Here is a 20,493-nt window from a genome sequence, read left to right as displayed (position 1 = left end):
TGTCTAATGCTTGCAAGATTAACATACTAAAGAGTACCACAATGAAATTGAGTTGGAATTGGTATCTGTACAGCTGAAATACTAATCTCTTAGAAGCAAAGCAGAATGCCTCCTATCCATCTTTATGGTCTCACTGCATAATGAATCAGTTCAGACACTCAGCAGCAGTTCCTGCAGATGCCACAATCAGTCTGAGGAACTACCTTCTGGCTGCTTCTATTAGTGTGGGAATTGCCCTGACTTCCAGATACCACCTTTATTTCAAGTGTTAGTGAAGAGCTGTCATAAAACCGCCAGTGTTCTGCAGGAGTCATTCCACAGATGATAGGAAGCCAGTTCCTGTTGGTGACTTCTACAATGAGAGAACTACTTTATCCTTAGCACAGAGGCTAATCTAATATTAGCATATAGCAAGGAAGATGGCTAACTACTTCTCTTCTTTCCACAGTGTGTTTTATGTCTTCTATGAACAATACTTGACAATTGTGCATGATGCCATCTTTAACCTCTGCATCTCCTTGGGATCAATATTTTTGGTGACAACTGTGCTGCTTGGTTTTGAAGTATGGGCTGCTGTTGTAGTTTCAATAACTATTGCTATGATAATCATCAACATGTTTGGAGTGATGTGGCTCTGGGGCATCAGCTTAAATGCAGTTTCATTAGTAAATCTTGTCATGGTAAGTTAACAAGACATCCCTCTGCCTCTGTTTCCAAGTCTTGAACAGTTCTGTGTGTCTTACGTATATTCATGACATTGACTAGTATTTTGTACTAAACTTTGACAGGCATTTGAATAGTAGTGGAATTACCTTAATACATCTAGACGGTGTGTAGAAAACAGGTTTATTCTGACAATTAGTCCCAGTACTGATAAGATACAGCAACTGAACTGTAAGCTATACTGTATCTGGTGGTGGTCTCTTGTGTTCTGCAGCAACAGTTGTATTGCTACTATATAGGCTAGGTGCTGTTCCACATCAACAGAGGTTGTTCATGCCTAAGGTAAGGATACAAATGTTAGTGTTAAGGCTGCTTCTGTATTTATGTTCTACAGAGTAGATCTGTGATGTGCTAGTACCAGTATTGTTCCTGCATAAGCTGATGAAAGTACTTGGGCACAGTACCTTAGTGAAACACTCTGGAACTTAGTAACTAGTAGCTGAGTGCTGGAGCTCTGGCTTGCCTTGCTCTCTAGAGATTATTGAAGATCTGAGAAAGTTATGAGAGTGTAAACTGTTGCCCTGTGTTACAACTATGCATACGTTCATGCAAGTCTACCTGCTAGATAAGTCTAAGATTTGCCAACTGTTCAATCAGTGTTGTAAATAACTAAACAGCTTGTTTTTAGGATTAAACTAAAGTGTTAAACTCAGCTGAATTTTTATGGTATCAAATTGGCATGTATACTCAGTGTTACTCTAAAGCAATGTTATTGCAGCTGGTATCTGTAAAGTGGTTTTAGTGTTCAGTGTTCACTGCATGCACTGTATTGAAGCCCTGGGAACTGAACACAGCTGCTAGAACCTCTCTAGCCTGTCTAGAGTTCTAGTAGAGACCTTACTATTGAAGTGCTCATCAAAATGATACCTTCACATATGTTTCTTTTCATTCTCTAGAGTTGTGGTATTGCTGTGGAATTCTGCAGTCATGTGACAAGAGCGTTCACTGTTAGTACTAAGGGCAGTAGAGTAGAGCGTGCAGAAGAAGCTCTGTCTCACATGGGCAGTTCAGTAAGTATCTACAGTGTGGGGTGGGAATGAGTAGCCAAGTTACAATGTTACAGACTATGCCAATATCCTTAAGTTGTAAGGATGACCTTGCCTTTTCTCTATGGAATATTAGATTAAAACTCTTAGAGGTCAGCCTAGGCTTCTACTAGTAATAGGGGTGATCAAGACTCAGTTTTTAGTCTGATGTTACTACTACCTAATAGTAGAGAACAGAGCTAAAAGCAACTAGTAGTTTGGATTAACCTTGAATTGTCCTGTTAAAGTTTAAGTGCTCTTCTCTTCCACATACTCAGAGGTGACTAGGAAAGGTTGTTCTGAATATGGGATGAAGTTGAAGCTTTGGGAATGCAAGCAGGGTTCAGTATTTAGGCAGTTCTGTCATGTCACGTAGTCTAAGATAAGCAACCTGGATGGGGTTGGAATAGACTGTTCTGGTGATACATGTACTGGACCCAGATAAGGAACTTCACTGGAATGTAAGTTACTTCAGTAATGGTTTTCATCTGTATCTGCCTGAAGTAAAAATGAAACTAAAACTAGGTGGCTGTACAGATTAGGTGGATTTTTAATCATACTGAGCCTGGCCTGTGGTGTCAGGTTCTAGTGGGACCAAGAAGTTGAACTCTTCTCGCCGAGTAGGTCTTGGACATGGTTCTAAGGTAAGGAGGTATACTGTGTATAGGAGCCTCAAATTATATAAGAATTTCAGCCAATTGTTAAATGCTTAAAGCAAATGGATTACATAAAGCCCTACTTATCACTTAAACCCACTTTTTTATTGACAGGTTTTCAGTGGTATCACACTGACCAAATTTGGAGGAATTGTAGTACTGGCTTTTTCCAAATCTCAAATCTTCAAGATATTTTACTTCAGGATGTATCTAGCTATGGTTCTGCTAGGAGCAGCACATGGACTAATATTTCTTCCAGTTCTGCTTAGTTACATAGGTAAGATGTGATAAATCTGCTCTAAAACACACTTCAAACAAAAACAGCTGGCCTACTTGTGGACACTTTCTCTTCACAACATAGAAAGGATCGCAAGGACAGAAAGCAGTTCCTGAATGTGCCTCTGTCATGCAAGTAGCTGGTCTGTTGGAAAGCAGGGTTGACTGGTGGCAGTGCAAGCCTGCTGTTACAGGCATGCTGAACTGAAGCAACCACAGCCTGCCCTGTGGTTGTGCTGTCCTGTCCTTCATGGAGGTGGCTGCCGAAGCCCATGTGGCTCAACAGACAGCAGCATGATTAATGTTTCTAAACCCACAGGATGGTGGGTAGAAGCAACAAATCTGCTGTGGGACACTGTTCCCGCATTTGCAGAAGCGATCTTGCTTTGCAGTAAGGATGGTCCAAACACTGTCCTCTTGAACTTGGAAATTCATGCCTATGGTGTAGTTCTTAAAAGCAGATTTTAACTGAGCCTTAACTAAGGGGCTTAAGACTGATGGGGATTCACCTACTGCCCTTGCTGTTGCTGACAGCTATTAACAGCTGAGCAGAAACATGCTTCTGAAGTCTCATCAGCGTTAAGCTGGACCTAGACAACTAAGATCATGCATGCTTCTTGATGACTAACTGATCTGCTGTAATGTTGAGACTTGGAATAACTCTGTTTTTCTCTTGCTCAGGCCCATCAGTAAATAAAGCTAAAACTCTAACTGCACGAGAGAGGACCAGAGGTACAGAACGGGAAAGACTCCTCTACTTCTAGTTTTTAACAGTGTTCAGTGGACTCCATGAACTGTGGCTTAGGCCCAACTGTTCTTAAGAACTGAAGCACAGCAATGTTCTATGACTATCACGCTGTAACCACCACTGACTTGACTCCTGCACAGATTCAACTAGAAGATACCAGCTGCAGCTTTGGACACAGCTTTAAACTCAGGAAATGCTACGTGTGGCTCATGTAACAGTATTACTAAAACTAGGTGTGTTAATAAGTTTACTAAAACACTTCTGTTTTCAAGAGGTTGCATCTTTTTCTTCTAGAAACCTAAACCAGCTCTATTGCAAGTTGAATAGCTTTTTTTGTCAATGAAACCAAGATGTGTATGAGAATGGACTGCTAAACCACTGACACTAATTTTAAATGCAGGTCAATGCAATTTTTGTCTCTTTTTAGGGGGAAGCCATCACAAGTTATAATATTTTTAGTACTATTTGCCAAAATGTCTTGTATATACTTTATTATAAAATAGTAATTTTGTAGTTCAAAAAATCTACTTAAATGCAATAAATTAAGTTTATACATTTCAGTGGAAGAGTCTTTCAGAATGTTGTGGGCTTCATGAGAGCTTGTTCTCCAAAAACTTGTTTGAAGAAGGTGACATGTTCTTCACAGTGCTCACCTAAGGGGGGGAGGGGGCAAAATAAAAGTTAACTTTTAAACTCAAAAACTGCAAAGCAAGACTGTGTAGTTTCACTTACCTCAATTTATAACTACTAATTCTTATCTCTAATGTCTTTGAGTAAAGGAGTTTAACAATTTTAAAGCACTGGAATACTGAGGTATCTCCAGTCCTGTGACAAGTATTCTTGTGATGAAGCAGACGTTTGATCTAGTTCCTCTATCTAACCAGCAGATTCATATTCATGAGAGTTCTTTACTGTCAAGATGTAAGATCTTGGAGTGGGATTCTGTGCGTACAGACTATCTGGTGATTACGAACATGTTGCTGGTGCAAGCAGTTTAGCTTGGTTTTTAAAGTAAGAGGAACCATAGTATAAAACAGGCCTTAAATTTTTGTAATCTGTGGAAAGACAACTGAACTCAAAGGTTTCTTGATCCAGTTTCTGGCTTCAGGAGAAAGCATGAATTGGAGATAATGGCTCTGCTAAACTAAGCAGTGCCAGCAACTGCAAGCCAAACAGGTTCACTTAATCTGCAAGTTCCTGTTTGGCCCAGTCTCTTTACTCCTGGTTGCAGAATACAGAGGGGTAAGACAAGTTAACTTTGGAACTATGCTTAAAGGTTAGGTCTAAAATACAGGCTAAGATTCACCAAGAGTTTTATCTTATAATACAGACTCAACTGGATTGGAAGTAAAACAAGTCTTAGTTCTGTTTGCACAACTGAGTATCTTCATCTAACTGCTTATTGCTTACCTGGTGTGAAACTAGGGTTTCCTCGTAAACGCTGATTTCTTTGTTCAAAGAATCGGAATATAGTGTAGAAAAGCATGTCATCTTCTGCTTGTTTTGCTGCATCAAGGAATTTGCGGGCTGAAATGCTGTCATGTCCTCCAATACCCCTGATGAATCTCAAGGCAGCCAAAACTTGGTGTTTGGACAACAGAACTTCCACTATTTCATCATTTGCTGTGGAAAGTCTCTGTGAAGTCAATCACAGCTGTAAGACTATGCTTCTAACAAATGACTGAGATGCTAGTTAGTCACTTCAAGCTTGGTCAGGTAAGCTGTTTGACAAGTCTAACCCACATGTGACACTGAGTTACTATAGTCTGAAATGCTTACTTTTAACATGTCCAGAGAGAGCTGATGTGCGGGAGGGTAAATGCTTTCCAGGGATAGTAACAGACAAGCCTAGGGCAAAAGTAGAAATAACCTTAAAATTCTGAAGACTTCCTACCTCCATCACTAGCTTATTGAAGCAACTTGTCTTACATACCAAAGGCTTTGAGTCACTGAGCACATGGTACTGCAGAAACTGATGGAGCATGTAGAACAAGTTGTGTTGAACAAGGGTTTTGATGACCAGTTCATACAAGTAGTGCTGTGAATGCAGGAAGAAGACCATCAAGGTATGTCTCAATATCAGTTTTTACAATCTAGGAGAGGTAGTATTGTATAGGACTTGGTCATGTGTCTAAGACTGGTCTGAAACTCCATGTAATTTCATCGAGTGAGGTGATATACTTGGCATTTAAGTACTTTACCTGAACTGCAATCTGGAACTGGTTAAGAGAGCGAATGTATTCCATCAAGACTGCTATAGTGAACTTATGAGGTGCCTCCTGGACAAGAAAAAAGTGTTAGGTGGAACTTGCATAGCTTCCCCTGTTAATGACAACCCCATAAGAACAGACATCAAAATGCCTTAATTCTGACAATAAGCCTTCTGCAGGTTATTTCAAGTGGTCAACTTAAGTTTGCTGCTTTGAGACTACTGCCAAACTAGCGCTTAAAATTAACTTACCTTCTTCTCTGTAAATACAGATAAAACATGTGTGTACATGTCAGACTGGTCAATAACTGCTTGAGTGCGGACTGGACGTTTCAGGAGTGGATTACTTCTACTCAGGCCTGCTTCTACCACCTACAAGAAGAAAGCCTTTTTAAAACTGTAGTGTTGCAGTACAGTTTTAGTCAGTCTCATCTGTATGGAGACTTGTTTTCCACTGGGAATGTAATTATAAACATGTTTTGCTACTGAGCAAATTCACATCTATGGTCATGTTATACTAGATGCATTCTGTTCAGTGTGGGCTTTCATATTTAAATTTAAAACTCCTTTGAAAAGTTATATAAATGTAGCTGCTATTATATGCCTCAAAGCCAGGAGATGAATCAACCTTACTATGTTGATACAGGCCCTCAGCTTTAGAAGGATTTTTAGAATGTGGCTGTACTATGTGAGTTAGTGTTTGAACTTGGTATTTTAACAGAAGTAATTCCAAGATGTGTTAGGGCTGCTTATGTTGTGCAGTGGTATAGCGTGCCATGAAATCAGTGGTTTGGAAACTATAGTTATGGATTCCAAGTTGCTCTTTAAGCTTCTACCCTCTCTCTGCTTTTCAAGCACTGGGGTATGTTACTTATGCTGGAGATGAGCTATGCAGCATCTGCCACAACAGAGTGCTAAGTGGGCATCTTAGGGCACCTTGTACAGCAGATCTTCCACTGTGAGCCTGAGGCAGCCTTGGGGTAGGCTTGAATTAGTCCTAAGTAGAAAAGATCCTGCCTTCACCATGATGCCTGCAACCTGAAATGCAAGTAGTATCATCCTATCTTTGTAAGCTGCTGTAGCTAACATGGTTTACCATAGTATAGCTTTGCTCAGCTTCCAAGTACTTCTTATATTCATGATTCAGTTTGTCAAAAACAGTTGCAATCACAGACAGTGATCCCCTTTCTGGCTCACTGAGCACTGAAAAGATAAAAAGAAAAAAGAACTATGAGGAGAAATAACCAGGGGGCTTTAATGTTGCCTATTTCAAAAGGTGATCTCTAAACTTCAAAAGAAACACTTTCAGTTGTGTCATGTATTTTAACTAAATGGGGGGGGAAGTTAATTTTTTTCATGCTGTTACATAATTCCTTTAGAATGGTGACTGAGGGTAGCCTAGGCAAATGACATTTTACAGGACCAAGCTAGCTTCAGAGGTGATCTCAAATCTAAGAACAGCCCAGCTAACTTGCGTATTTATGAATAAGCAGTATTGTACTTTCAAGAGACAGACAAATCACATGAACTTACTTTGAGAGCATACAGATAGGATAACCATTTTGCATTCTTTCCTTTGGAGAAGGAAATCCATTAGTTTTCCTTTATCTAGCAAGAGGTTAACTACAGGTTCAAGTTTCACTTGAAGACTCCAGAGGTAACCTTGATTTGAAGGAGTAAAACAAAGTGAATTACCTTATATAGTATAGCCTAGACATCCAACTTTTCCACCTTTAAATGAGAACACATCTAGATGATGATTTATTTGCCTTCCTAAGTCTATGTGTTAGAGCAGCATTACCCCTGAAAAGTTGTAGTAAAGATATGGTCATCCTCAGTTATCACTACCAAGAGTAGTCATCTTACTAGGTACATCTGTTTAGTCACTTTGTTTTAGGCTGCTTTGGTGCACTGAAGGCATAAACTAGCCACCCTTTGACACTGAGTATAGTGGAGTCAAACAGCTCACCACTTACCTTCACTTGCACTGATGATAATATTGGGTTGAAAGACAATCCAAGAAGAAGAATCTAAATGTTAAAGTTCTAACATCCATATTAACATTGATTCTAAGCTCTTGCTGCTAAATTCATGTTACTGTACTGAAGCAGATCCCATTAACATATTTTCATTTACTGTTACCTTTTTTGTAAGATCTTTGACCATATTCTTGGAATTATATCTTGAATTTCATGGTGTACCTATTCAGTAATTTCATACATGCATCTCAAATGACCAAGAAATGTGGTATTGTATTGTGCTAGACTTCCATATTTACAACTCCATGAAAGCATTACAGTCTCTTATGAAGCATACTATTTTGTCTTGAAGTAAATATGCATAATCAGCTAAAGCTGGACTTAACAGGTCAAGGTAACAAATGCTAGCTTCTTCCATGCTTGGTACATAGAATGAGGCTTCAGTAAGACTCTTGCACTTTTAGAGTATTTAAAGGATACAGAGTTTACATGGAACAGGAGACTGACTCGTCACAGAGGCTGGACCTGCAGAAAAATTAACATTAGATGAAGAATAGCAGTACTCTAGCAGCTCTCCTACGCTAACAAAACACAAACTACAATCTTACACTGAAAAGGCAAGTATGAATTGTAACATGTCTAGCAGTCCTACAGCATGCAAGCAAAAAAGATACTCATTTGTGTAGCTAGATCATCTATAAAGAAAATCTGACACTGAGAAAGCAAACAAATTCTTCAAACCATGATTGTTTTGGTTTCTAGCTGAGTATAATCAAGCATGCAGAAGTATTCCATCTCTAGTACTATAATTATATAGACTCCATTTGCTGTATTTACATGCAATCACTTCAGTTTTTTAAAAAGCAAGACTGGTTTGTACTTTCTGATCCTAACCTTTGTTTAATGCAAACCTCCACCTGCAGATTTATCAGTCATACTTGCTATTAGTGACTTCAAAATTCAGATCGTAAAGAGCTTTTAAGGTGCAATCATTCCTATAGAAGCATCTTTCTCTTCTATAAAGAGAACCACACTGCTTTGCCATATGCTAGTGGAACTATGCTCAGACTATTTCTAGCTACTTCCAGCTTGAGGGTAATTATCTGCTACACTTCTAGGACAAGACAACAGAAAGATAATCTAAGAAGTAGAATCTAAGTGTTCAAGTCCTAACATTGATCTTAACATTGCTTCTCAACTGGTCCTAAACTTGATTCTGAGCTTGGATTATCTTTAATCCTCTATGTGACTTAAGAAGTTAAATAGTCATGGCTTAAGCCAGAAAACCATGAAGTGCTTTTGAGTACACACATAAGCTTTTACATGTGTGGTCAAAAAAAACCCCAAACCCCAACTTTGCTTTTACACTTCAAAGTACTATGGGAAGTATGAACCTTAAGCAGCAACTCTTACTTTTCTGTAGCAGATACAAGTTTAGAACACACATTTATGCTCAATTTCTTCTTACCTTCTTTCCTCCTTCACCCTCCCCTGAATATGTATAATAGAAATGTTAGTAACCAGCATCCTAAAAACTGAAGCATTCTTGTATGCCTGCTGTTACACTTAGATCATACTGATAACAGTGTTCAGATATTTATTATATAGTAGTTCTACCTGCTACAGGTATTTGATAGGGTTGTATTGATCGAGGTGGAAGTACAAATTGATGGATGGTAGTAGACCCATCAAATTCTCCTTTTAGCTTGATGTCAAATATAACTGAAGTCTGCAATTGAGAAGAGGAAATTAGTATTCATAAATGTGAAATACCATCCATTTACATATATTCAGGCTGCTTTTCATATTTCCATCTTGTGTTCTCCATTAGAATCATAAAATGGTTTGGGTTGGAAGGGATGTGCTGGGGGTAGGGATGTCTTTCACTATGTCAGGCTGCTCAAAGCCCTTGACCTTGAACACTTCCAGTGATGGGGCAATCTACAACTTCCCTGGGCAACCTGATCCAGGGTCTCACTACCCTCACTGTAAAAAGTTTCTCTCTTATATCCAATCTAAATCTACCCTCCTTTATTTTAAAACTATTGCCCCTTGAACTGTCACTACGGGCCCTGGTAAAAAGTCTTGGTCTTTCTTACACACCCCCTTATAAGAGATTCATATCAAATTCACTGCTTAGTTATAGATGCTAGAAACTGTGAGGAAAATTCTGCATGTTCCTATGATACATCCTCATACTCCTACCGTTCAGTCTTGTTCAACTCAGGTCACTAATGCTTCTTCCCAGTATGGATCACATTTTTAGCCTTGCAGGGTAGAAATTAGCTTCACTTTCAGTGCTAATGAAACATGACTTCAGTTATTGGTGTCTACCCTATTCAGTCTGATTTTGTTTTCTGTGTTTATATGGTCCTGTTTATAGCTTGACCAAAATGCTGCAGAATAAATGCTCTGGGTTAAATGCTAATGTGTAGAATTCACATGAATTATAACTGAAATATCAATTAATCATCCTAATGAGATAAGATGCCCCAGTTCTTGAGGCTACCCAAGAGAAGATAATACAAGAAGCCAAAGCCTTTCCACAAGTTAAGAGCAACTTTAGCTTTACCACTGATCAAGCCTTGCTACTGAGATTACAGACAAGCAAGTTTTACCTGGGCTACCATATGTACAAGATCATTTTTGTTCATAGAAGTTTTTGCAGATCCAGGCCTTCAAACTAAAGGAGCATAAGTTTGTGTCATAGAAACATATCATTCAAATGTTTGCAATATGAGAAGTTCCCAGAATTAATAATTTAGTATCCAATTTAACTCTACCTCTTTGTATAATGCCTTAAAAGCTTACAGTGCAGCAGCAAAGTATCATAGGAAACTAACAAGAAGAAAAATAAAAGTGTATGAAAAAACAGGCATTAGCAACAGCCCTGATTAAATGTTAGCCCAACAAGGTAAAAGGATAACTTTAAATCTCTTATACCCTTATGGTTTTGTTCCTGCAAATACTCTGGCTTTTGGCAAAGCTAAGCACATGCAAAAGTATTTTCTAGAGCTAACAGGCATCATTCATTAGTAAAATCTGCCCATAACTTCTAAAAGTTAAGGCACAACATAATATAAATAAATCATACCTCAGTATCCTGATGATGTACTACCACCAAGTTATCGACGACATTCAGTGCAAACTTTCCAGTTCTGTTCAGTTTTAAAATATGTGTCTTCTTACAGGAGCCCTCTCTACAGAAACAGAGATGAGAAGAACTGGTCAGTAAGCCTGTTCAAACTAGAAAGGCAGATATCTCTTACACACATGTGAATTGCCACTAATGTTTTTCATTCTGCTCTCACCTTGGTAACTGATAGAGGACTACTTCTGCTCCTGTACTATTGGAAGTCCTTGAGTGATGCCTCAAATAGAGAACATAAAGCTGCCCATATCTAATGAGACAACAGGATTAAAGCATTATTTTCAAATAAGAGCTCTACCAGTCTGTTAGAGCCATACATTTTGTCCTAAAAGAACAGATGTGAGATTACCTAAGTGATCAATTAATTAAAAGTGAAAGACTAAAATAGCACTCAATAAGTCACAGCACACAGCCTATACTCATGCAAGTTAGGCATCCAAGAACAACTCTATCAACGTATCAGTTCAAAAATGAAGTAATCTCAAAATTTCTCTACTAATCAAGAACAATTTTATGTAAGACTTCTCAGTTAGCTTCCCCTCCCCACCTTGCTCCAACAGCGTTGTTTAGATGCTTTGTTCAAGGCAGTAACTGAAGCACTTTAAACCAGTAGTACTGCTAAAACAAGAAACAAGTGCAACCTTATTTTAAAATTCTTGTCTTTTCTCAGCATTCCCAAACTGTCATACCAAGAAAGACTTGATTAGTTAGATACCTACATTGTAGCCATAGCAATATCTCTTTCAGAAAGGCTGAGCTTGGAGGACTTGGGTGCTGCAGGTAACTCGATTTCAAATTTTGATAGTTTTGACATTGTTCCACTCTGTTAAACAGCAAAAAACCGCAAAGAAATCCATTGTCAAGATTTGAAACAGAAAGGTCTCAAGTAACCTTTAATCAAACGCTGCATCAATAGCTCCCCCATGAGGTGAACAATGGTGATAGCCGAGGGAAAAAAAAAAAAGGGTTTGACACTATTTCCTACTGGTATCCTAAACACATACTTCTGGTATTACAATTTTAGCAGCTTTAAAATCTTAACTTTATAACATCAGCTTCAGCTAGCAAAACATTTCCATTTTAATTAAGACAACTTTGTATGCAGATCCCATTTACAATTGGCCTGGAGATCTCGAACAGCAGTTCTCTTAAACTTCCTTTCTATCTTCCAGCAAAACATATGCTCCAACTCTTAAATAACTGCTTAACTGGGAAGGGGAAAATATCAGTACCTTCTAACAGTCACAGTCTCCTTCTTTTGTTCCTGCTAACTCCAGAATCTGCCTTATACTCGAAGCATATTCCTGTTCCTGCCCAAGGTTTCCTCTCTCCTCTTCCTCTTTCATAGAGGATTTATATTTAAGGAAGTTTTCAGCGTTTCCAAAGCTTCTACTGAAATTCACTTCCCATTCTTACTAACTCATTCTTGAGCGTGAACACTGCAGAAATGTATCTTTTGCTAGAGCTCTATTTTCAAAGGTTATTTTAGTACAGTACCATTCTCAGGAATTCTTTAAGGATTACCTTCTGAACACAAAATAAAAATTACGTAGCTTCAAGCTACAACTTGACACAAAATGTTAAGTATGGGAAAGGATGGCCTAAGTCCTTAAAAAGAAAGCTGTGAGAGGCTAGTAAGTTCCACCTAGCCTGCTAAGAGAACATAATTTCAGGATCCAATACAGACCCTACACATGATCAAACCAGGAAACCCATCTGAATGAACTGCTTTTTAATCTCTTCCCTTGGACTAGTAGAGAAATATTCCTATCCTTTAAGAGAAGCAAGATGAACGCTGTAGTTCTTTTCCTCCTTTTTAAAATCATCTTACTGCACGATTAACTTAAAACAGATCCTAGTTTTCACTACACACTTTTTCCAAGCCAAAAAGAAAAATATTTTCCCAGTAACCTTAAGTGTTGTCTACAGGGAAGAATACTAAGAGAAATAAATAATGTAAACAAAAGTCCTCACATGCTTGGGACAATAGTTGTTTCTTAAGCACTACCTTTTTTCTTTCTGTTTCAAATTCATTCACTCGCATTTGGAAAGTTATGGCTGTAAACACAAGTGGAAGGCCCTTAACTTGTCTTTATTACTGCACTACAGCGTGCAAATGCCTGTAGTAAAAGTAAATAATATATACTTGTTTAAGTGAAAAAAAATCTCTTGAAAGATACTTAAGTTGTCAAGTATTAGGTCACTATTTTTTTTTCCTTTCTCAAGGTCAACTGTCCAACATTAGCTAGACACACCTCCTTCCAAAGAGGACAGAAAAAGCAAATTACTTAATTTTAAGCCATCACCTAGGAAATACCTTATAGCTTTTTGCTTTGTCCTTTGCTTATTGTCATACAGAGATGTGAACACATGCACCTCTCAGAAGAAATCCAGGAAAATCAACAGAGTATTTGAGTGAAGAAGCAGCCTAAAAAAATGGAAGCACGCAAAATGAAAAGTTTGGAACATATCCCTTTACCTTGAAATAGAATGGCTGCAGGACATTGCCAAGGACAGTGGTTGACAGAAGAATAACAGAGCTCTCTGGACAATACATGTACCAGTTGACATTAATACTCTGATTCTTCAGAAGTTTCAAACTTCGTTTCTCTGGTAATACCTGGAAACACAGATTAGCATTATATTACCATCAGGATTCCAACAGTACACAGTAGCTAGGAATGTTAAGTGAGAAACAGTTAAGGGCATTTACAGCACTAGAATTAAAAATCGGCAACCTGACAATTACAGCTTAGGCCCCAATTTACTGTAGCTAAGGAAATGTACATCAAATCCTCCTCAAATTCTAATGAGCCGAAAGGTGCTGTCTCTTCCGCCTCATCCAGGTCTGTGTATAAGTTCTGTTCACACTGGAGAAAACACCTAGCTTGACAAAACTAGTGAAGTTGTAATAAAAAGTTATTATTACCTTTGCTGCCTTCACTCCTTAGCTTCCTTAGTCTTTTAAGAACTAAGACAGTATAGAAATTGATTCTCTTCATTTTAAGGGCTAAAATAACTTGTCTTCAAAAACACACTTGATTTGGTCCTTTTACCCGCAGGGTTGATGTTCATAATCCTTTTAGGTGCTAAATATATTCTTCTCCCTCAATCAGCAGGAAATAATACTGCTTTTTCAGTTACTTTCTTTAGTACTAGCTATTAGTAACAGTAATTATGTGAAACCACCATGTCTTGGCTCCAGGACTGGAACTATTGGGAATGCACAATTTCGGAGGAAGTTGTAATATCCCTCATCATGAATGTCAGAAAGGGCTATTTATTAATTAGATTTCTCCAAAAACATATGCAAAGGTAATTACACATAACACAGAGGAACTCGGACAATGAGATCAACATAGGAGGAAGCTGCCAATGTGCAGAAGGGTATCACTGTCTTAGTCAATTATTTGTTCTTTGCTGCATTTTAAGCATGCACACATCCTCCCCAATGCTGATCTGTTTTGCATGAAGTGGTATTTCACATTAGATTTAAATACGCATTTCCATACAAGCCAAGAACATCTATTAATCTAGAGTTCTCAATGCTTAATTCAGTACTCCTTTATATAGTCTTTGTTAGCTGTGCTAAATAACCTGTTAATGATGAATTCCCTCTGCCCCGAAAACGTATTCCTTTCAAAGGAAAATAATCGTAGTCTGCAAACAAAATGGCAGAATTTCTTTTTTTAGTAGTGCACTTTCTCAATTAGAGAACTAGAAGAAAGGTATTCAAAGATACTGTCACAAATTTACATTTTCAAATCTCTAAATATGTCCTACAGGAGTTATTTGTATTACCTGGTAGAATTCAATTCCTTGATCTGTGATGAATACGATTTCTGTAGAACTTGTCCAGCAGAATCCTAGAATATTGGCATTCTTTGTCTTTTAACAAACAAGCAAACAAACATTCTTTTACTTGGAAAAATTAACTATTCAGATAAGCTAATATTATTAAATGAAGAACACAAGACCAAACGCAATTTAGTTATCCAATCACTGGAGTTAATACTTTTGGCCAACAAGACACCCAGCATGCATCAGCTACTTTTGTAAAGACTTCCAAAACCACATATGAACACAACTACTGCATGACCTGAATTTTTGGCATGTAAGACTTACAAGTTTATTACACAGTCAAATTTTCTTTTCACCCTAAATACAGCCAAGTTCTTCTGGTTCAAACCATACTGCAAATTCAACAAATTCCTGACATGAAAAGCAGGTTCCTTCTGATGACAGAAATTAAGAACTAAGTGGAAACATTTGCCATGACTCCACTCAGAACACTATCATAACTGCTTTGCTAGAATGGTTTACTCAAACACATAATCCTAAATAATGAAGCGAAGAGTACTTCAGCTTTAAAGTCTACAGGAATAAAGGGATCTGTGCAAATCAGATGTTTAAAAATTTACTTTAGCATTCTACTACCCAAAAATGTAATTTATCAGAGTTAAAAGTTGGAAAGTACCAAACAATGACAATGGTACTTGTTTCTGGTAAAACAATCATCAAAAAACTAGAAGGGTTGTTTAAAAATACCAAACCTGGTACGCAAACTAGTAATAGCTTACTATCACTGATCAGTGAAATGAGGGTAAAAAAATCCACATTAACACATCTGGCATTAGTATAATTACTGTCCACTGTTTCTACATCATCAGCACTTTGTCTCTTCTCCTTCCCAAACCTTGACATTGTTGCATCCACAGCATTTCCAGTCCTTTGTAGGAAAGAATTAAAGTGACTGGACCAAGAAGTTTTTTATGGTATTGTTAATACCTGTTTGTTTACCTCAATTCAGACAAATAGTGACTACATACCTTCCAAAACACTAACATGAAATAAATGAGATATCTCAATTAGTTCTCTTGTAGAGTAGAGGCCACTGGCATAACTAACATTAGAGTTTCACTTAAGCATGTAAGCTTGGGACATTTAACTTACCTTACATTCCTGTGTATATTCTAGCTGAGGGCTATCTGGAATAAAATTCAAAAAATCCTGCAAAAACACCCATGAAGTATATTAGCAATTATGAAGCACAGACAAGATACATACACAGATACAAGACAATAAATATTAGTTTATCAAATTATTTTGGATGAGATGCAGAGAAGAAAAACTTGACTTACTATATTCCACTTCACCCCTACCGGGGAATTCTTTGTAGAAGCTGGCTCCCCCCCCGCAATTTTTTCTTAAATGATGATACTAGCAAGACAACAATGCTGCCTGTTTAGCCTCTCAGGACGACAGAGGAATTTTCACTAGAGCTGTTGTTAGCCACCAGACCTCTTGAACATTTGTCTCAGAGGCTTCTACTCTGGTTAAGTAAATTTCCTGCTCCAATTCCCTATCTGCAGGGTGTGTAGGTTTCTTACCACACTCTTCAAAGTTCTCTGCACAGCCAGTATCTTGTTGCCCAAGGAAAACTTGATGCACTTCACTTCTCCTTTGTCTTCCATCCTATACAGAAAGAAAAAGAAGTTATGGAAATATCATCTAAAATAGTTTCTTACAGAACTCTGTAATACCCCCTCAAAAAGACAATGAGACAGGAAAAAAAGTGTAATGCAAATGCTTTTGAATACAACTTATGCGTTTTGCCAGACAAGTACAGGATTTAAAATTCAGACTGGAAGATAACGGCAGTTCACTCTTCAGAAGTCCTGAACACATCTGTTACAGAAACATAGCTCAGATCTCACAAATCAGCACCTGAAGTTACTACAAATGCTCACCTCTGTTGACCTATGATGTGGAACTGGAAGACTGTGGAACTATTCAAACCTGCATTCTCAGTTCTGTCCCAGTCAGTCTGGAGTTCTGTGACACTCACCAACATCCTGCAATCAGCTCCTTTATTTCCAGAACTACTACTAAGTAGTCACTACTACTGCTAAGTGACACAAGCCTACTTGCTTCCTCATTAGGACACATCCTCTAAAAGAACTTCTGACGTTAAAGGGAGAGTGAGGCTGTTTTCACATCATTTGAAAAAATAAAAAAATGTATTCTTACCAAACAAGCAACAGTACAATTGGCATGAATAAGGTAGTTCTACTTCCACTATGCATTATTAAGTCCAGACAAAGAGAGAGCTAGATAGTCAAGCAGGAAAACTGTGGAACCTCCTAAAGTTCACTGAGTATTTTCAGCTCCCTCTGGATTTGTGACAAAGGTAGTCAAATAAAAATAGCAAGTTTCAGGACAGGCTCTGTGTTAATACCTGACAGACAACAGTAAACACACCTTGACTACAAATTGTTTCATCCATATCTAGATTGAAGCAACCTTCGAGCAAAAGAATACTTCCTTACATATGGACAACAGAGTGCAAAGAGCCATCGCTCTTAACAGAGGCATACATAAAATAGTTTTTTAAAGACAAAGTAGTTTCATTGAAAGTACTGTTGTCAGATTCTGAAAAAAAAACCCCACATCAACAAAAATTGGAAGATATAAAAGAAGACAATTTAGATTAAACAAGAAACAGGATGCAAGAAACCTACATGTAGGAAACACTGCTTGAATCAGAGGCATGAAATTCAGAAATTATGGTTCTCTACACATTTAAGTTTACTTCATTTCATTTAACTTGCTAAACTGCATCCTTGGATAAGTCACTGCTGTTGTAGGAATCACAAGTTTGAGTCTCCACACTCTCTCACATATATAGCGTGTTTTAATAAAACACTGCTGTTTAAAAAAAAAAAAGCCACAGCCTACTAACTTCCCTCCCAACCCCCATGACTATAAATTCATGAGGGCAAAGCATGCCACCTTAATTGAAAGATTTGTCTGAGAACAAAATCAAAAGATGATCACAACTACTTCTAAGTTTTATGCCTGAATTACAGTAGATCAGGACTAAGTACCACATAACTTTAAGATTGCAGAATTCTATCCCAAGGCAACAAAGATGAAGGTGCCTTACCTGAATGAAATAGGATTTCTATCCTCCAAACCTTTAACAACAACTCCTGTAGCTCCACCAGATCGAACAGCAAAAACCTATAAAAAAATTTTGAACATGTTTGTAGCTTATTCAAAATCATAACCTATAAGCCATTCCTTTAATTTTTTTACTAGACAATTTCTGTTCTTACACAGATCTGCTAGTTCACACTGAGATTCAGTAAATAATCAATTCCTTCCTCTGGGGCTCCAAGTTTACTTAAGAGTTGACAGGTTTCCAATGGTACTGTAACAGTCTTGTAGGCATATTCTGAACTTCTGGGCAAGTTAAAACAGTAAAAGTCTGTATAAGCTTATCTCTTTTGTTTTTAATATTTGTATTTTCCTAAGACAGGTACTAGTAAAAGTATCTGAGACATCTGGACATTGTTTAAAACAAAAAGGAAATCAGCTTGGGGATTCAGAAAAGATGCAACTCAATGACCCAGAAGCTTGATCTTGTCAGGACATGTTATTAGATAGGAATAGTTTAATAGAAATCTGCAGTTCTGCCTGTACCTAAGAAGGTTCAGCCAACTTGCACTAACAACTTGAAGAATTCCTTTAGCACAACTGCACACATACATGTAAAACCTGCTAGAGCTGTACCACTTTTTGAGCTGGAATAAGATAACTTTAAAAAAAAAAAAAAAAAGTCATGCTGTTACAAACTTTAACTGGCTTAGAAAAAGAACATCAGGCAGATGCCTTATTTGTACTTGTTGTATGTGTGGAAGTACTAGACACACAGACCAGGTCTCAGAATAACAGATATATTGTTTTGTAATATTGGCCGTGCTACTGGTGCAGTATGCTCATGCAGAAATGTAGGTGTCAAGACTATAGTCTTACTACAACCTTACTAGAATGATAAATACTTAGTTTAACTACTTTTAGTATTGATGTAGATAGAAAATTAAGGCAACGTTCTCTTAATCTTTGCGAGATGAGAAGATGGCAAGGACAGATCCCTCAGAAGGCCGTTCACGTGGGAAACTGTCATTGAAATGGTGGTTACAAATGATTTAGAGACGCATCGGAAATTAAACAATTTTAGAGTAGCAAGAAAACATGGAGAATTAAATTTACAGTTGAAATAAGTTTCTTTCAAGTGAGCTCTTAAAAAACAGTTTCTGTGTAGTTACACCACATCCACACTGTGATATAGTGTGTCCTGGCAGGCACGGTTAAGTAATCTTATTTCAACTGGCCCTCAAAATGTAAGTAACAGATTACAGTTGATAAAGAGAAAGGACACCAACAATTCTGAACAGAGTGCACGAGCAAGAAACGCATCTCAGAAATACTCCCCCCTCTCCACATATGCCACTGATCATGTCCACATCACACGTGGCAAGCCATGCCATTTATATGGGGAAGAAGGCTTGAATGTTTCAACGCTGTGAATGCTGAGGTCACAGAATGGTTACAGGAATTAGCAGAATGTATCCACATCCATGTAAGCCTCATGACAGACTGTGGATCTTTCAGCTGTACCGAGTTGAGTAGTCAGAGGCCCATAAGGATATCAGGGAGAAACACGCTTAAAAGAACTAAAGCCAAGAACTGAAAAGCAAAGCGTCCACTCAGGTCTGAGCCACAAGTAAAGCTGCAAGTATTAATTTTTATGAATATACTGAACTTTAGGAATTGAAAAGGGAAAAAAAAAATAATCAGAGAAATGAAGCTCAGTGAAGTGACAAAGTTTGCCAGTAACATCGGGACATTTGGAATAGAAAGTAAAAGTGCTGACCCTAAAGAATTCCTGAAAGACCTTTCGGCAATGAGAGTAAACGCAGGTGAAATTCAACCTAATAAATCTATGCTGACGCATCCGAGAAAAGAACTTTTACCATCTCTAGCAACATGACAGGTCTTGAGCCAGTCACCCAGCAGCAAGACCTCGCACCGCAGCAGTTCCACAGAGGGGGAACCACCAGAGCCACGCTGAGCAGGTGAGGGAAGGGGAGGAAATCAAGCACAAGCACGGCAGCCTCCAGACCCCTCTTCTCGCAGAGGCCACTGAGCAGCAGCAGCAGCAGCAGCAGCAGCAGCCGCCGCCGCCGCCGCGGGACAGGCGGAGGCAACAGGCCCGAAGCCGCGACCCCAGCCTGCAGAACCACGCGAGGCGCGGAGGCGGGGCAGCCAGGGTCCGCCGGCCGCTCCCTCTCCCCCGACGCCCACCGCGGCGGGCTGGCGGCTCGCCGCCGCCGACAGGCAGCGGCTCGCCCCGGGGAAGGGGGTGGGCCGAGGTGCGCCGGCGACGATCCGTCGGTCCCCAAACACCGCCCGGCGGCCGGTCAGGACGGAGGGAGCGCGGCCTCCCGCCGCCCCCCGCGGGGAGGGCCCTCCGCCGCCGCCGCGCCCACCTGCTTGTTGGCCTCGTCGAAGAAGACGCAGTTGACGGGGTTGGCCTTCTCGAAGTGCACGGGCCGCGCGCACAGCGCCAGGTAGCAGCCGCCCTCCCCGGCTCTTCCCCCTCCTCCTCCTCCTCCTCCCGGCGCCTCTTCCTCCCCCGGCGGCGGCTCGCGGCTCATGGCGGCGGCACAAGTCACCCGGCGCAAACGGTTCCCAACGAGCCGAGCCCAGCCCAGCCCAGCCCACCCCACCTCCCGGCCGGCTGGCCGGCCGCTTCCTGTTTACACTGCCCTCCCACGTGACGCGGGACCGGCCTGCCTTAAAGGCGCAGGGCGCGGAGGCAGCGGCAGGAGGGGAGCGCGCGGGTGACCGCCGCGGCCGGGCCGGCAGGGGAGGAAGCGG

At 39.4% G+C, this 20,493-nt stretch overlaps 2 protein-coding genes across 4 annotated transcripts in view; one reads left to right on the top strand and one right to left on the bottom strand.

Annotated features, from left to right (window-relative positions):
• Positions 1-3,988, top strand: part of NPC1 (NPC intracellular cholesterol transporter 1) — a 27,838-nt gene extending 23,850 nt beyond the window's left edge. The window contains exons 22-25 of one of the 2 annotated variants that reach the window (XM_069779168.1): positions 449-680; positions 1,620-1,733; positions 2,519-2,681; positions 3,362-3,988. In XM_069779168.1, coding sequence (XP_069635269.1) covers positions 449-680; positions 1,620-1,733; positions 2,519-2,681; positions 3,362-3,444 — 592 coding nt within the window. In that variant the 3' untranslated portion in view covers positions 3,445-3,988. The remainder of the gene's footprint in view (positions 1-448; positions 681-1,619; positions 1,734-2,518; positions 2,682-3,361) is intronic. The other variant, XM_069779169.1, reaches the window with a different exon arrangement.
• On the bottom strand, positions 3,903-20,493 carry RMC1 (regulator of MON1-CCZ1). Of its 2 annotated transcripts, XM_069779170.1 has the most exons (20): positions 20,103-20,492; positions 17,714-17,790; positions 16,158-16,242; positions 15,721-15,777; positions 14,569-14,655; positions 13,247-13,387; positions 11,487-11,590; positions 10,928-11,017; positions 10,711-10,816; positions 9,234-9,345; positions 8,097-8,141; positions 7,614-7,667; positions 7,171-7,299; positions 6,734-6,840; positions 5,890-6,009; positions 5,630-5,707; positions 5,362-5,466; positions 5,208-5,276; positions 4,839-5,064; positions 3,903-4,081 (listed from the first exon to the last, which is right to left on the bottom strand). In XM_069779170.1, the coding sequence occupies exons 1-20, from the start codon at positions 20,268-20,270 to the stop codon at positions 4,002-4,004; spliced, it is 2,040 nt and encodes a 679-aa protein (XP_069635271.1). In that variant the 5' UTR covers positions 20,271-20,492; the 3' UTR covers positions 3,903-4,001. The 2 variants fall into 2 exon arrangements, with proteins under 2 accessions (XP_069635271.1, XP_069635273.1); XM_069779172.1 differs by lacking the exon at positions 10,928-11,017 and having other exon boundaries at positions 20,103-20,493.

Source organism: Haliaeetus albicilla, chromosome 3, assembly GCF_947461875.1.
Source record: "Haliaeetus albicilla chromosome 3, bHalAlb1.1, whole genome shotgun sequence".
Classification (NCBI taxonomy): Eukaryota; Metazoa; Chordata; class Aves; order Accipitriformes; family Accipitridae; genus Haliaeetus; species Haliaeetus albicilla.
Note: the sequence above shows the minus strand (reverse complement) of the source record. Positions and strands in the feature narration are given on the sequence as shown.

Bases quoted from the DNA above. Each gene is read 5' to 3' on its own strand.
- RMC1 (XM_069779170.1), bottom strand. From the start codon at position 20,270: ATGAGCCGCGAGCCGCCGCCGGGGGAGGAAGAGGCGCCGGGAGGAGGA. The intron at 16,243-17,713 runs GTAAGGCACCTT...CTTTCTGTATAG, and splicing joins AGAAATCCTATTTCATTCAG to GATGGAAGACAAAGGAGAAG. The intron at 11,591-13,246 runs GTAAAGGGATAT...GCTGTTTAACAG, and splicing joins TGCAGCCATTCTATTTCAAG to AGTGGAACAATGTCAAAACT.